Source organism: Haliotis cracherodii, unplaced genomic scaffold, assembly GCF_022045235.1.
Source record: "Haliotis cracherodii isolate W230 unplaced genomic scaffold, xgHalCrac1.p SCAF_7, whole genome shotgun sequence".
NCBI lineage: Eukaryota > Metazoa > Mollusca > Gastropoda > Lepetellida > Haliotidae > Haliotis > Haliotis cracherodii.
Window position 1 is genome coordinate 39,216,744 of NW_027266330.1, and position 15,758 is coordinate 39,232,501.

The 15,758-nt window shown below is 39.6% G+C and overlaps 1 protein-coding gene across 3 annotated transcripts in view; it reads left to right on the top strand.

Annotated features, from left to right (window-relative positions):
• The window catches only part of LOC139447153 (neuroligin-4, X-linked-like), a 140,371-nt gene that overhangs the window by 98,536 nt on the left and 26,077 nt on the right, over positions 1 to 15,758 (top strand). For all 3 annotated transcript variants that reach the window (XM_071228340.1, XM_071228342.1, XM_071228341.1), the window contains exons 2-4: positions 3,029 to 3,178; positions 7,783 to 7,968; positions 12,919 to 13,720. In XM_071228340.1, coding sequence (XP_071084441.1) covers positions 3,029 to 3,178; positions 7,783 to 7,968; positions 12,919 to 13,720 — 1,138 coding nt within the window. The remainder of the gene's footprint in view (positions 1 to 3,028; positions 3,179 to 7,782; positions 7,969 to 12,918; positions 13,721 to 15,758) is intronic.

Genomic DNA, 15,758 nt, shown 5'->3' on the forward strand with positions numbered 1-15,758 from the left:
ATCGAATATAGAAAATAGCATATCAGTGATCGCGGTTAGATATCTATCTGTTTTTCATGAAATCCACCAGTCATACTCTGAAACGTCGCCGATAAGCCTAGAATATACATTACAATGACCAGGTAAATTCAACAGAAATCGTAAAAGTTTACGTCCTGTGTGACGCCACGAATAACGCACAATCACGCACAACGACACGGTAATTTCTCAACATTTCTCTTGCTTACACTGGAAAACATAAATAAAAATAACAGTACGCAGATTGTCTGATTGTTTCTGATTATTTACATGACATATTTATATATTAGTATATGCGACCCCTTAATCAACGTAAATCCTCAGAAAATCATGCGTACTGTTGTCAGTGAACGCGCAATTTTGTCAAAGTCTTGTCACTGGTAGTGATGTCATAATAAAAAAAACATTCTTGTACATATTTGGAAATTTCTTTGAGGTGAATATTATTAACTCGGCATCCAGCGTGTTCTTTGATCTTATCTAGCTTCCAATATCATCATCGCGTTGCTAAGATATGGCGGAAACTTTTTTGTGTGTGTTCAAATTATTTATGAGCAGTAAGCAGTACGTCGGATGATGTCACTCATTGCGGTTGTGTTGTGTATTAATGCGCCACTGCGATCATGAGAATAGATAAAATACATCGATTCGATGCTCAAAAGGTGAGATTTTAGGGTGTTTAAGAAACAGATTACTGTACTCGTACCTATCAGATACCATTGATCTCACAGCTTTTTGTTTCAAAGCTCATCTACATTTTGAAACAACTCGTAAAATAAATGGTATCTGACAGACATTTGTGTAGTAAGCACTATTTATGTTCGCTAAATGACTGAAATATTGTTCAATCTCTTGCAAAAATGTAATCATGTAAATTAAGCCCTTCCCAACACATTACTCGATACATTATGACATTGACTACATTCAGATAAAGAAGAGGGATTCTAACGTCATTTGAATTTGTAACGAGGCTTGACCCATTCGTCACCACTCGCCCCTTTCCGTAAACTGCAAGAAGACTCGTCCCCCTATCGATGAATGTTATCTATGAAAATACGACAAACCAATCAGAATGCTCGTATGATTTCAAGTTGTTCGTCAAAGAATCCCTCAGAAATTATTTTTGATTTTACATATGTCTTTCATCTAAAAATATACCGAAGACACAGTTAAATGTGTTCAATCGTACTGTATACTTCCGCAAGTCCCGATGTGCTTTAATTTGCATCTGAAATATATAAAATAGGTGGGGAAATATATGTGAACCATTACGCAACGAGTTGACAATTGTTTGGGGTTTGCCCGTTTGCGCTAAGACGGAACCTGGTCGCATAAAAGGACACGAGAGGGGCACGAGTCGCTATTCGGCTTGTCCCGGAATAACACGAGTTGGTCTCGAAGGAGCTTGACCCTCAACCTGTAGCCTAGTGGTTGAAGCGTCCGCTCGTCACGCCGAAGACCCGGGTTCGATTCCCCTCATGAGTACAATGTGTGAAGCCCATTTCTGGTGTCACCCGCTGTGATATTGCTTGAATATTGACAAAGCGGCGTAAAACCAAACTCACTCGCTCACTTAATGAATACAGACGTAATCGCCTCATTCCCCTTTTCCGAGAATGTCAAATGTCAACGTCTGTGTTACGTTTGTGTGACACAATTGTACAATGTTAACCCTTTTGTTCATTTCAGACGTTGAAAATAGTTATCAAGCCAAGACATCAACAAATTCTCATCACCATAACAAGATATTATTCATAATACTTTCAAACTAATCATATCTGTTCATGTTATAGATTTCATTTTGATTGAGACATCAAACAGTTTCGAGCACGCTAGTTACAAATCAATGATATGAACTCATTTATTTTGTCTTTTAACATTTAAAGGGCTCAACCGAATTAGGAAATGTGAGCTTCAATAAAAGGAGAAAACGTAACATTGGCATCATCTTGTAAGAGGAGTATCACGTGGCTTCTGTTCGACTACCACGCGACCATATATCACGATAACGGGGGACGTGAAAAGTGACTTTTCTCGTAAATAATATATTTTGGTTTGTAACTTTGAAACCCAATTAGTAGAGAACAATAGCAGTGTAAGTTGTTTGTTTGATGTTCTGTTAGTGCTGCTGCGGTATTATCCCAGCTGTGGTCACCACGAATAGGCTCACATACCCCATACGGTATGTTTGGGATTCGAACATGGTGGATAACGTCACGGGCGAACGAGTGCACTACTTGGCTAACCAATCGACACTCAAAGTGCCATTTGGCTGTCGATTAATGCGATTTGTTTCATATGCCGTGTTGACTCGGAACACTTAAAACATTCGTTCTTCAATTTGAGTGTGAATAAAGGAAACTTTGGGACATTGGTATACCCTTTATGGTGAAGTGTTTGCTCATCAGGATGAGGTCCAAGGATTCGATGCACCATATTGATGCAATTTGTAAACACCCGTTCTCGTTCATAGTAGAAGCACAATACTATAGGCGAAAGAATCACTGGTAAATTCACGCAGTAGTAACACATATCACTCTGACCACGTCAGATGGAGCTCACTTTCGTGCATTCCCACACTATATGAATTACATCAATTTTTGTTCTATCAACCTAGCGATAAACCTAACGCAGATCTTTTATCAAAACCCGTGCATTTTTTGAACAGCCTTGTTATGAAAGCGTTTTTTCCTCTCCAGGATGAGGACCAAGGTTTCAATGCACCATATGGTTCAATTTGTTGAAAGCTGTCCCTGTGGTCCCCGGTCCAGTTAGTGGTGCAATACTGTAGGCGAAAGTCACACACGAAATGTAACACGTTTCACACACACCACACACACCACAGCAAACCGTTAACGGTTACAAGACGGATTTTGTTTATTTGTCCTTCATGTACATCCTTTTTGTTGTTGTTCGATGTCATTGCGGTAAACCTGATGCAGATCTCTTGATGTGAATTATAATTCTGATGCAAAAGCCGTGAATTTATTGAAATATCTTTTATGTTCAGAATGGAACGACACAGACCCCATGCCAGTGATGGTGTTCGTCCATGGAGAGTCATATGAAACCGGAACCGGAAATGCGTACGACGGAAGTGTTTTATCAAGTTATGGTGACGTCATAGTCGTCACCCTCAATTACAGACTGGGCGTTCTTGGTAAGTGATTTGTTATCTTGGTTTGTTATCTTGAGATATCTGTTTTGTACATGCAACAGTTGAGTGAGGTACTTTCCATGACTAAATTCCTACCTCCATATATATTTTGTCGTTTGAAGCCACCGGGGAATATGTTACACGCCCAGAGGGAATTACAGCAATAGATAATATTTGATTCTTTTATTAATGGAGACATATTGTGTTTGGTCTTAAATATGGATTATTAGTTCGCTTTCGTCCTGTAAATATCATATATCAGGAACATAAAATGGTGAGCATTAATACATGTTTTCTTTGTCCTTGAGTTTGTTATGTATCGCACGGACATACGGATATACATGTACACGAGCCTAAAATATATCTTCATCATACATATTATTTTAAAGTTAATTACGCGGGTTCCAATCTTTAGAAGAAACATTTAATGAACATTTTGTCAGCAGAAAAAAACACACGCGTACATATCACAAGGTGCAGGAGCTATATAACATTTTTAGGAACGTCACGAAAAGGCATTCGTTTATTGAGCAACTTGGCATTGCAGTGTTGTAGTGAGCTATTTCAAAGTATTTTTTGCTCGGTGATCTCATTTGTATTTTTGTCGGATCGGTTAATGACATCAATAATGCTGTCCGTTATATGATAAAAATAGGGTATCAAGGTCACGATGACCTTTTAGGGTAAATTAGTCGTGCTGCCTACATAATTCAGGACTTGCAAATGCTCTCTTTACCATGGAGGGTAGTGTAGCGGATAGAGCGTCTGTCCGAAGAGGAAGGACAGGTCGGCTCGGAGTGTGAGTTTACTGTCTGAGTGGGGTGTTCATGTCTCAGTGGACCGACACTGTAAACACTGACTAGCTCACACACACACACACACACACACACACACACACACACACACACACACACACAGACAGATATGCGTTCTGTGTATCATGTCCACGCCCTCATTGTGGAGTGAGTGAGTTGGGTTTAACGCCGCTTTTAACACTATCACAGTTATATCACGGCGTGTCAGCTTAATGTGGGAGGAAAACCCGAAGTGATGCAGGTCTCAGACGTTTACCACTTCGGTGAAACCCACGAGCACGGGTATGGTGCTGAAGAACCTAGAAACATAATCGGGCGAACCGGGATTCGAACCCACGATCATAGGTTTCTGGCGTGCCCAAGGGACGCAACTCTGCACAGCGAATCGCGGCGCCTTAGACGACTGGGCCACCCGTGCTAACCGTGCTAAGTAGCTAACCGCTGCCCTTGACGAAGAAATTTCTACCCACACCTATGAAACATAAGCATCCTGTTGTTTTCAGTGCAGACTTGGGTTACTTAAGATATAATGGCGTTATTTGACCCTACAGTGACCAGCAAAATTTGTACATGTAGTGTGTAAATGACTTAAGTGAAGGGGGGGGGGGGGGGGGGGTATATCATGGTGATGGTGTGGATTATAACGAACTGTTTCCAATAGGATCTAGGAATTCGTAATTTCCTGAAATGAAGGAACAGGTGATGATAGCTGACGGATAGGTTTGCAATGTCATATTGTTACGTGTTCACCTAGAAAAGATTTTGGAGGCTTCCTGCGTCCCAATTGCGTGGATCGATGCTCATGATGTCAATCATTGGATTGTCTCGTCCAGACTCGATTATTTACAGACCGCCGTCATATAGCCGGAATATTGCTGACTGCGGCGTTAAACAACAAACAAACAAGCTACCTTCGTCACGTCGGATACATTAATCTGTCAAGACCCCCTCGGTGTAAGGAGACTGTATCCTCTTGTAACTGAAAAAAATACCTTCTTGTCTTTCTTCAGCAGGGACAGGCTGCGGAGGACAAATTGTGTTTCAACAAATGATTCAGATAAAGAACACTGCCTAAAGCGCTAATCAGCATGTTGATTTAAGCTCTGCTTTTCATCATGTAATGCGAATGAATTTATCATTTGCATATCGTGCCTCAGGCTCTTCCTGTTTTGCCCTGACACAAGAGTGATTTGATCTTGGCATGCCACTTAGGCAATTTCACCAGCATTGCTGGAGCAGTGTTTGTACAATATGCCGAAATAATGTTTACGTAAATGGTTATAACGATTTACTTGGAATAATAGCCAATGTCAGAACCAAGAGAAATACGACTACAGTTCAAATGGGCTGGGTTAGCCAATTTCTATGAGAGCCCTTTGGCGCAGTCGGTCATAATTGATAAAGTTTAGCGTTGTGAGCAGTTCGTGAATTCGAGCGGTAGAAAAATATCCGCTCAGAATTATCCTTGTGCTTTCTTTGCAACCGAACTGAGACCAACCGTCTTCATGAGACAATTGCCAGGAATATCTTCATAATTCCGCCTTAGGAACAAAGGTCCGAGCCAGAAAACTATCGATGGGACTCGACGAATATAAAACCACTTCCCTCGGGCCGAAGACGTCGAGATAAGAAGGGAAATAGTATTAAAGATAGGTTGGAAAGATGTTGCCAAACAATTGAGCACGTTCCTTGGACCGTTTGCAAGTTCCAAGTCAAGAAATGAAAAGGCCAAACGCGCACTGCGAACAAGAGTCCATAGCCGAAGGCTCTTAGACCCGCAGATGCAATTTTATTCATAGATTCCAGGACTCGCGTAGGTTCGAGTTTTATTGGGGGAAAAGTAGAGGTGATAGCTGTACCTCTGAGCGAAAACATTAAAGTGCGTTTCCGATACTGTGTGTTGAATGTCTGACCTCGACGTATGGGCAGCCCCAGAAAGGAAATGTATGGAGTCTTTGACCCTTTGGGTGATATCAAGAATCGAGGTTTTTTTGGGCGGAGTTTTTTGCTTTTGATGAAGATGCAAGTATTGCGCATGTATGTTTTTTTCGCTTCTTCCCCGTATCACTCGCCAACTTAATATTGTGCAAATACAGCGGGTTAATATATTCATATGCAGTGGAATCGCGTTAATGACTTGAAAGCAGTTAAATATGTATACAATATTTGGATTGTTATCATCGTCGTTACAGTCTTTCATTGTCATTACGGATAACTCGAAGTCGTTTTATATTGTCACTACGGATAACTCAATGTGTTCGAGTTAATGGGGTTCAACTGTATCCGTAATACCGGTAATTGACTGAATACTGATGCAACAACAAAAAAATACCTTGTAAGAATTTATGACATGGATAATGATGTGTGTTACAAAATATCCTGATATGACGAACAACGACGTCCTGTTCTGTCCGTTAGGTCAGATCGATATATCCAAAGCTCGTTATTCAGCTTGGAAATAACGTTTTTTGGCGCTATTAAGGCTGCAAATGTAATTTGTTATAACCGAGTATTCGTTACATGCGACATCAGTATACCTGGACGAGTTACAAAACGAAAGCACATATCACTGTTAGCGTAACCTTGTAGAGAACACATGACATCATCATTACATCCACGTTTTCCCCGTGTTAATGTTCTCGTCCTGGCACACTACCAAGGTAGAACTTACAAAAAACAGGTTTATTGCCCCCACGTGACAAATTGTCAAAGAAAACCTCAATTAGATATGAAGTAAGAAACCTGCATTGGCATTAATTAGGTGGTAAATAATTTTTATGTTTGGATGCCATATTTTGCTCATATTTCTGTTGCTTAGCAGTGTTGTGTAATGTCCTTAACGACTCCCAGGACGACGAATGATTCATTTACTCTCCTTATGTACGGGTGGTTCATAACAACAACGCGTGTTCTTTATTTATAATGGGACATGTACGAATGTATGTGAAATGTGTGTGTCAGCTTCGGATTGTAAATGCTAATAGACACAGTTATATATATAGCTGATGGTATCATTATTTTTCGTATTGTGGTATTTAAGAAACTGATAATAATACTTATCGTCCTAATAATAATCCCCTCATCCATGATAGTGGATGAGTTGGGTTATACAGTATCCGTTTCGTTCGAACAGTATTCCAGTTCAATCAAGGCGGGACCTTGCCGCAGGTCTTAGACGTTTTCTACTTTGGTGAAAGCCACGAGCACTGGAACTGGAAACATAATCATTGTGAACCGGCATTCGAATCGACGATCATGTTACAGGCAGGCCTAACCCCGCGTATCAAGGATATTATTTTACTATGCATAGTGACGTGTTGTTTCAAGTATTTGTATTATCATACATCTTCCATGTAGCATCCGGTATGAACCAGATATACCGTTCTTTACTTGACATCAGTAAATATGTCCACAGCGCTCTCACTGGTTGTCCCACAAATGTCAACTCTTCATATTTCGGGTTTCTTTTTACTTGACATCAGTAAACATGTCCACAGCGCTCTCACTAGTTGTCCCACAAATGTCAACTCTTCATATTTCAGGTTTCTTTTTACTTGACATCAGTAAACATGTCCACAGCGCTCTCACTAGTTGTCCCACAAATGTCAACTCTTCATATTTCAGGTTTCTTTTTACTTGACATCAGTAAATATGTCCACAGCGCTCTCACTAGTTGTCCCACAAATGACAACTCTTCATATTTCAGGTTTCTTTTCACTTGACATCAGTAAATATATCCACAGTGCTCTGAGCTAGTTGTCCCACAAATGTCAACCCTTCATTTCATTTCAGGTTTCTTGACGACAGGAAACCAGGCTGCAATGGGGAACTACGCCCTTCTGGACATCACACAGGCTTTGCACTGGCTTCGGGAAAACATAGCCAGTTTTACTGGTGATCCTCAGCGGGTGACATTGTTTGGTCACGGCCATGGGGCCGCTCTCGTCAACCTGCTGATGTTGTCGCCATTTGCGTCAGGTGGGATACGGTTTGACGGCTTCAGCTTTTACGGTTGTTTAGTCTGCACGCACACATAGAAACCACATACAGATGTATGCCTCTGTATGCCCCTGTAAGCCTCAGACGAATGTCTTCCACAGTTATACTGTAGCAATCACTCTTCACTCACAATGTATGTACTCAGTACCGTGGCATGGCAGATGACAATCACGTGGGAAATCGTCTACGGTCTTCTTATCTATATTTAATTACCATTGTCTAAACACGTACGCATATAAGACTATAAGCAGCGGCATGTTTTTTATTGACCTTTCATGTTGGTTTGGATATAAAACCAGACGTCTTCACGCATTTCGCCATATAAGCATGTCATTGTGATAGAGTTGTGAAATATTTTAATATAGATATTCATTGTATGATCTTTGGTTGTACTAACTTGAAATCCAATACGGTAATGAATACAATCGGTTTATAATTCCATATGAAACTATATATTTCGCGGAAATATCAAACGGGTTGGATATATCGAGACAGGGAATGTTTTCGGTCAAATCTTCAAAATGTTCGATTTTACATTCTTTAACCGAGGGAGCCGAACAGTAATTTTTCACAGCACATCCATCATGTCCGGCGATCAAAATAATGTTGTAGGGTAAAGTCTGGGGACAAATTAGTTTTGGTCATTTTCTTCTGGAATAAATTATTCATGACACTATTTTATTGATTGTAACTTCTTTCATTCTGTGTCACGACGTTTCAGAGCTACTTCTTGCTCCTTCATCAGGTGAATGCTCTGAAACGTCGTGACAAAGAATAAAAAGAAGATGCTATCCATAAAATGTGTCATGTATTCATGTTCTTCCAATTTCCCTGTCAAAGACAACAACTTATTCTTGTTTATGTAGATTACTTAACTGCAACGCGTTATTGATGACTCTTCTTCTGTATTCTACAGAGGCAAATAATTTGTGTATTGTGCGTGTTGGTAACGTAACCCTAGATGCTCAATAACTCCAGGCACAATAGCAACATGACACCTATCGCTGCGTTACTACCAGTAGTAGATGCCTAAAGAAATTAACATATGCAGATCATTATATTTTCATTGTGAAGTTATCGATGCCACACAGAACAACATGAAACGTTAGTGACATTTACAAATCGTAATCCTACTGGGTTACCTGTAACGATCATCATGAAGATTGGGGCTAGCTGCTCAAATCTTATCAATAATCTTATCCAGTTTATAATTTGTTTACTTTGGTAAATTTTTTATGTTAATATTTATATTAATATCAATAACGAAAGTGATTTTTTTTACACAGATACACAACCCATGCTTTTCGAAAGAACACTTGAGCATTAATCTTCAGTCACCTAGCTATGTTTGTCTTATGGGCGACTAAGGGGATCGGGTGGTCAGGCTGCCTAACTTTTTGGATGCATGGAATCGTATTCCATTTGCGTAGATAGATATGCATGGTATGAATCATTGGATTATCTGGTTCAGACTCTATTGTATACAGACCGCCGTCATATAGCTGGAACATTGCTGAGTGCGGTGGTACAACAGCAAACGAACAAACGTACAATGAAATAAACGACAAACTATTCAGTTTCTGTACTTGTGAACATCAAAATCAAAAGTGAAATCTATATTATGATACATGTAAGTGATACAGATAAACATATGTAACAAATAACATGCAATTAGCGTTAAAAAATGAGTATGTGTTATTTTGTTTAGGCCCATTTGAACTTTAACACACATCAGAATCAGTGAATTAATACAGTGAAACCATAGGCTACGGGTTTCGGCCACGTTTAATCTACATCAATCCATACAATGCTTCTTGCAACATCGTTCATCTATTGACGTCCTCCTAAATTAGCAAAGTGCGTGGCCTTCCGAGCTGAAGAAGTGATGAGAGTAACACATGATGACAAACTGTCAGAATCCATAGACTCCAGAGTCTCCCACAATTTGTTTCGGATTCCTGACTACTGTAACGTGTCCATCGGAGGTCCAACATATTTTCACTAAGTGTTGCCTTAGCTTTCTATTGAACTTGCGATTGTTTTAACATTTTGTTATATCCATGTGGTCAGATTTAATCTTGTTAGAATCCCAACAGGGCCAGATCGTACACCCCCAGAACATTGCATGTACAACGTTCTTAATGTGAATTAGTGTGATACCAAAAACAATGTATCCTGGAAATTAGGATGATTCTTTGACGTGTCCGTCATCATCGCAGAATATGCCGAATCCAGTTCGTCTCAGGGGTGAATCAAATGCAGCGTGTTCGAATTAACTTCAACTACTTGGTACCTTCTTGACCAAATATTTATAAACATGACACGCGCATGTTCGTATGGGAATGTATCTGTTATCTTCTATATACATTTGGGGTGGTGGAGTAGCCTCGCGGTTTAAGCGTCACGCTGAAGACTCGGGTTCGTTTCCCCACATGAGAACAAAGTGTCCCCCGCCGTGACATTGCTGAAAGATTGCTAAAAGCGGCGCAAAATCATACTCACTCCATATACATTTCTCTGAAATAAAAAGAATTGAAGTCAAAATAGCTAAGGTCTGAAATATATAACCCTGTTTACTTCGATTATAAACTTCTGAACATCCGATTGACGACACATATACTTTATCCCACAGCGACGTTACCAATCCCACCCAAGCCATAAGCATTCCTACATCTGTTAAGAAAAGGATAACATTTGCATTGTCAATGCTGCAACTTACTTCAATCAAAATACTGATGGGAAACACACCACACACTTACACCTTACAATATACATGTTTTTCTATTCACGTTGTAAGGGAACAATGTATATGTTGTACGACATTTTATCCAAATCGGTACATGACAGTCTGGATATTGAGCTTGTCTATAGAAATGTATTATGCTGAAGGCTGTTATTGTGAATGTTATTTTCTCGTCTATTTATGCTCAATTGGTATCTGTATGAACATGTAATTCGCTCTCGAGAGACATGATATCCTTAGGAGAATTATGATTCGCGTGTCTGATCTAACATGAGCATGCTTAAGAGGTTTAACTGATATCTTAGTATATCTAACGTGGCATATTCTGGCATCAAGTCGTGATGAATACATTGTCCACTTTGTAACATCATGTTATTTGCTAATATCACATTATGATCAATCACAATCAAATTAAATATACAGTTTATATTTGATGGAACCAGCGTCCTGACATCCTCACGCTTACATCAATGACAATGCCACGACTCTGGTGTATACCCATTATCCCAAGTCCGTTTCCGTTACGGAGTAAATGAACACTTTCAGTATCTCATCTATTTCTCTGTCACTTTCAAACGTCTGGCCTGTTCGTCATTACACACAATGAGGAAAATAACACCATTAGACGGATGCATTTACGTCAAACCTGTTTTAATACCTGACCATGATTCTCAAAAAAGTTCGGCATTATATTCGCAGGTGTTGAGTCGCATAGTTGCCTCTAGATGTGTCCGTATGGCTTTTACCACAGCTGGACGACATCACATAGCAACATATTTTAATTCCATAACATGATCTCGTAGCAAAATCATATCGTTTGTAATCTGAATGTCATTTGATATTGAACAGTGAAGCCTTGTACTTTCCTTTTTCCACTGACACAGCTAATAGACACAGAGTAAGGCTTTGGAATCATGCTGGCGTAAAACCGTAGTGTGTTATTAAACTGGGCAGGTGATAGTGTTGCCAACGTAACAGGGTGTTTCAGCCATTATCGTTTCTGTCTTATGAACATTTTAGACGAAACACTTCAGACTGCTTTCTCAGACCTGCTTTAACTAATTTAATCCCTGTAAGTAGGTATGTCCCAGAGCACATGTAACAAAAGTATCACAGAGCATATGTAACAGCAGTGTCCCATAGCATATGTAACAGCAGTGTCCCATAGCATATGTAACAGAAGTGTCACAGAGCATATGTAACAGCCGTGTACCAGAGCATATGTAATAAAAGTATGTCACAGACCATATGTAACAGCAGTGTCACAGAGCATATGTGACAGCAGTGTCCCAGAGCATGTGTAACAGAAGTGCCACAGAGCATATGTAACAGCAGTGTCCAAGAGCGTATGTAACAGCAGTGTCACAGAGCATATGTAACAGAAGTGTCACAGAGCATATGTAACAGCAGTGTCCGAGAGCATATGTAACATAAGTGTCACAGAGCATATGTAACAGCACTGTCCCAGAGGATATGTAACAGCAGTCCCAGAGCATATGTAACAGAAGTGTCACAGAGGATATGTAACAGCAGTGTCCCAGAGCGTATGTAACAGAAGTGTCCCAGAGCATATGTTACAAAAGTATGTCATAGAATATATGTAACAGAAGTGCCACAGAGCATATGTAACAGAAGGTTGCCCATGTTCTCGAAATCATAATGTTTTTCATAATTCTTCACATTATACAAATTATGCTAGTGTGTACCTTACATTCGTACGCTAAATTCAAGTCCAAAAGCGCAGATCCTCCAGAAAAAATGACCCATACTCTAACATTACCTTGTGATAATAATTTGAGAGGAACATGCTGCTGCAGCTCACACAATTTGTAATACGTGTTCTGAAAAGATTCTAGTAGTAGGTTAAAAGATTACTCGTTGACATTTCCTATCACAGAGTACAACTTTTGTTTCCCAAACCAAACGCCTTCCTACATCTTAGGCCAGACCTGCTTCATGTTAGCATTCGAAGACTACAAGTTAAGCTTGTGTCCTCAAACTAACATGTTCCTTCTGTCAGACGATGAATCATTGGCATTACCTTCAAGGAACGCATGTCCCAAAAATTATTTGTTCCCCCAAATTAGATTAGATTAGACTTAACCCCTCACCGAGTGTGCATGCATACATGCCCCGTTACGCCATTCCATGGAACTAGCAGTCTACCTGCAGCATTTCTATTCCAGAGGGTCGTGGTCCGTTCTTCCAAAGAGCCATCATTCAAAGTGGCTCTGCATTGAGCACCTGGGCCGTGTCCTACGACCCTGTTTGGTGCACCCAAAAACTTGCCATCAATGTCAACTGTAGTCGGTTCATCGGCGATTCTCAAAAGCTCATCAAATGCCTAAGGGAACGTACGTACGAGGAACTTGTAAATGCTGTTCCCAAGGCACCGAAGTATTATTCGTGTTTTGCTCCATCTGTGGATGGGTGGTCGGTGCTTCCAAAGAAGGTGATGGAGATGATTAATGAGAAGAAGATGAAATTCGCTTCAGCCAAGGTGATGTTTGGCATTACCAAGAACGAAGCGTACTCCTACCTAAAACAACAAGAGATCAAAAAGGGGATATCCGAATTCCGAAAAACGCAAATAATTAGGACCTATGTCCAAAATGTGTTCCGATACCACAGACAGAAAATATTTGAGATTCTCGATCACCATTATACTGACTGGAACCGGATATCAGACAAACTCTCCAAGAGAAACAATATTATGGATCTGCTAAGTGACGGGCAATATGTTGCTCCATTGATGGAAACGGCTCAGAAACATGCCGAAACAGCAGACACTTATCTATATGCATTTACGTACTCTACCCAGTCAGAGAATTCGCAGGATGTACATGGTATCCATGGTGATGAACTGCCATATGTTTTTGGTGCTCCTATTGTTGATGGATTGTCTCCCTTTCCCTCCACTTACACCAGCGCAGAGAAGATGCTGAGTGAGGCTGTTATGACGTATTGGACGAATTTTGCCAAAACAGGGTGAGTGTAATTAATAGTTGACTCTTCTATTTACAGGAGGACCCTGGATTGTTGTTCCAGTAAACGTATTAATCCGGCATTTCTTCAGACGATCCATAGTATTTAGCTCATGTGGACGTTAGCTTATGTCCGTCATGTAAACTCGTCCTTGATCAGCGAAGTAACTAACGAAGATTTGTTCATTGTATGTTTATCTCAATATTAGATGTTTTAATGTCTTATAATAAGCCAAACCTTCCAATTGTGAAATCTGTTTATGAGTGTTCTAAGAAACTAAAACTGTGATTGTTTCTAAAATCTATTATGAAAATATTATTAGGAGCAACCCGATACAGAAAGAAAAAACTTTTTATAGTTGTTATACAGAATATTAATCCCATCGCACATTGAAGACAAGAATACCCTGGCAGTGTTTGAATGAATATAAGACAATATTGATGTAGCAGTGTTTGAATGGATATTAGAAAATATTGATGTACCTGAAAATAAATGTTGTTTGTCCTGTTCAGTTTCTACGGAATGCCATTTTACATGTGCTTTAAAAGGAGAAATTATTTTGCTGTATTGCCAAGCAACTGGTGACAGATGGATTAGCACCCTTGAATGTAAAAAGGGGCAGATGTGTCGCAAAAAGATTTGCACGCGCATTTATTTACTATCGATTGGCGAACATTCCAAATGTGAATCGCTTGTCTAAATAATTTTGTTTACAATGTTCAACTTTTTTATCACTTTTATCGCCAACATTACCCAAAGGGCACTATTGATCTGATTTGATTAATTAATAAAGACGGATGTGATAGAAACAAATTCTGTAGAATTATTTACAGATGATTTGGTAGACCGATGCAACGATCTGAGTCAATATGTAACATGATATAATTAATACAGTGGAAACAATTAGTTAATTGTTTGATTAAGTTCTGACCTGATATATGAACTCATTGACAATAGATTGTTAACGATTCCACAGTTACCCTTACAGAGATCTAATCTATTTTTTCACCTAAAGTAACCCTTGCTATAACACACACTCACCCTTCCCCCTGAATAATCTACCTACTCGAGATTCTCCTCTGACACTATTACACAGAAACAAAGATAAAATAAACCGATAAGATGTCTGTAATTTCAGGAATAAAAATTACAATTCCATAATCATCTTATCTTTCGGGTTATAACACTCGAGTTGTTCTGCAAGCACATTATCACTTGTCTGTTGGGAATGATTTCAATTTCCAATGTCGGAATGAATTGATTTTCTTGATGTGAATTGCGCGTTAAGATAATTCGACCTCTAACTTTAGTCAAGAGAAAAATAAATGGAATATTCGCCTTGTGTCGGGAATATCGACAAACAGAGTCGGATGCAGACAGCATGTGCTTTAAGAGAGACGATGCATGAACCCTCAGACATAATATTTAGAATAGATAAGTGAACACGAGTCTCCTACTGATGAAAATGGTATGTAAATTATGTCTTTATCTGTACTCTCGTGTCATCACAATAGAAACGTTCTGCGGTTTGGTCATAGGTCAAGGGCAACGTGGAATACAATAATGCTCAACAATTGTGGGTTAGGTTGTGTAATTGCAAAGTGAGTGAGTGAATATTGATTAACGCCGCATCAGCAATTTTGCAGCTATTCGCGGCGAGTAATTACAAAGACAGCAGGTGGCATGTGAACTCACGTGCACCTTATAATGATCATAACGATAAGAATGATCAGAATATGTACATTTCCATAACGCCACGAACACAAAGCATGCATACAGCTCACCCCAATTAACGGACCGGTGTACATTCTCAACGTCCTTAGGAGAATACAAGCCATGCTGTCTGATTTATACAATGACATTTTAGTCAAACAAACATTTGCATGGAAATATGTTGTTTGATTGTTGTTTAACGCCGTATTCAACAATATTCCAGCTATATGACGGCGGTATGCAAATAATCGAGTCTGGACCGGATAATCCAGTGATTGACATCATGAGCATCGATCCACGCAATTTGGATACGATGACATGTATTAAC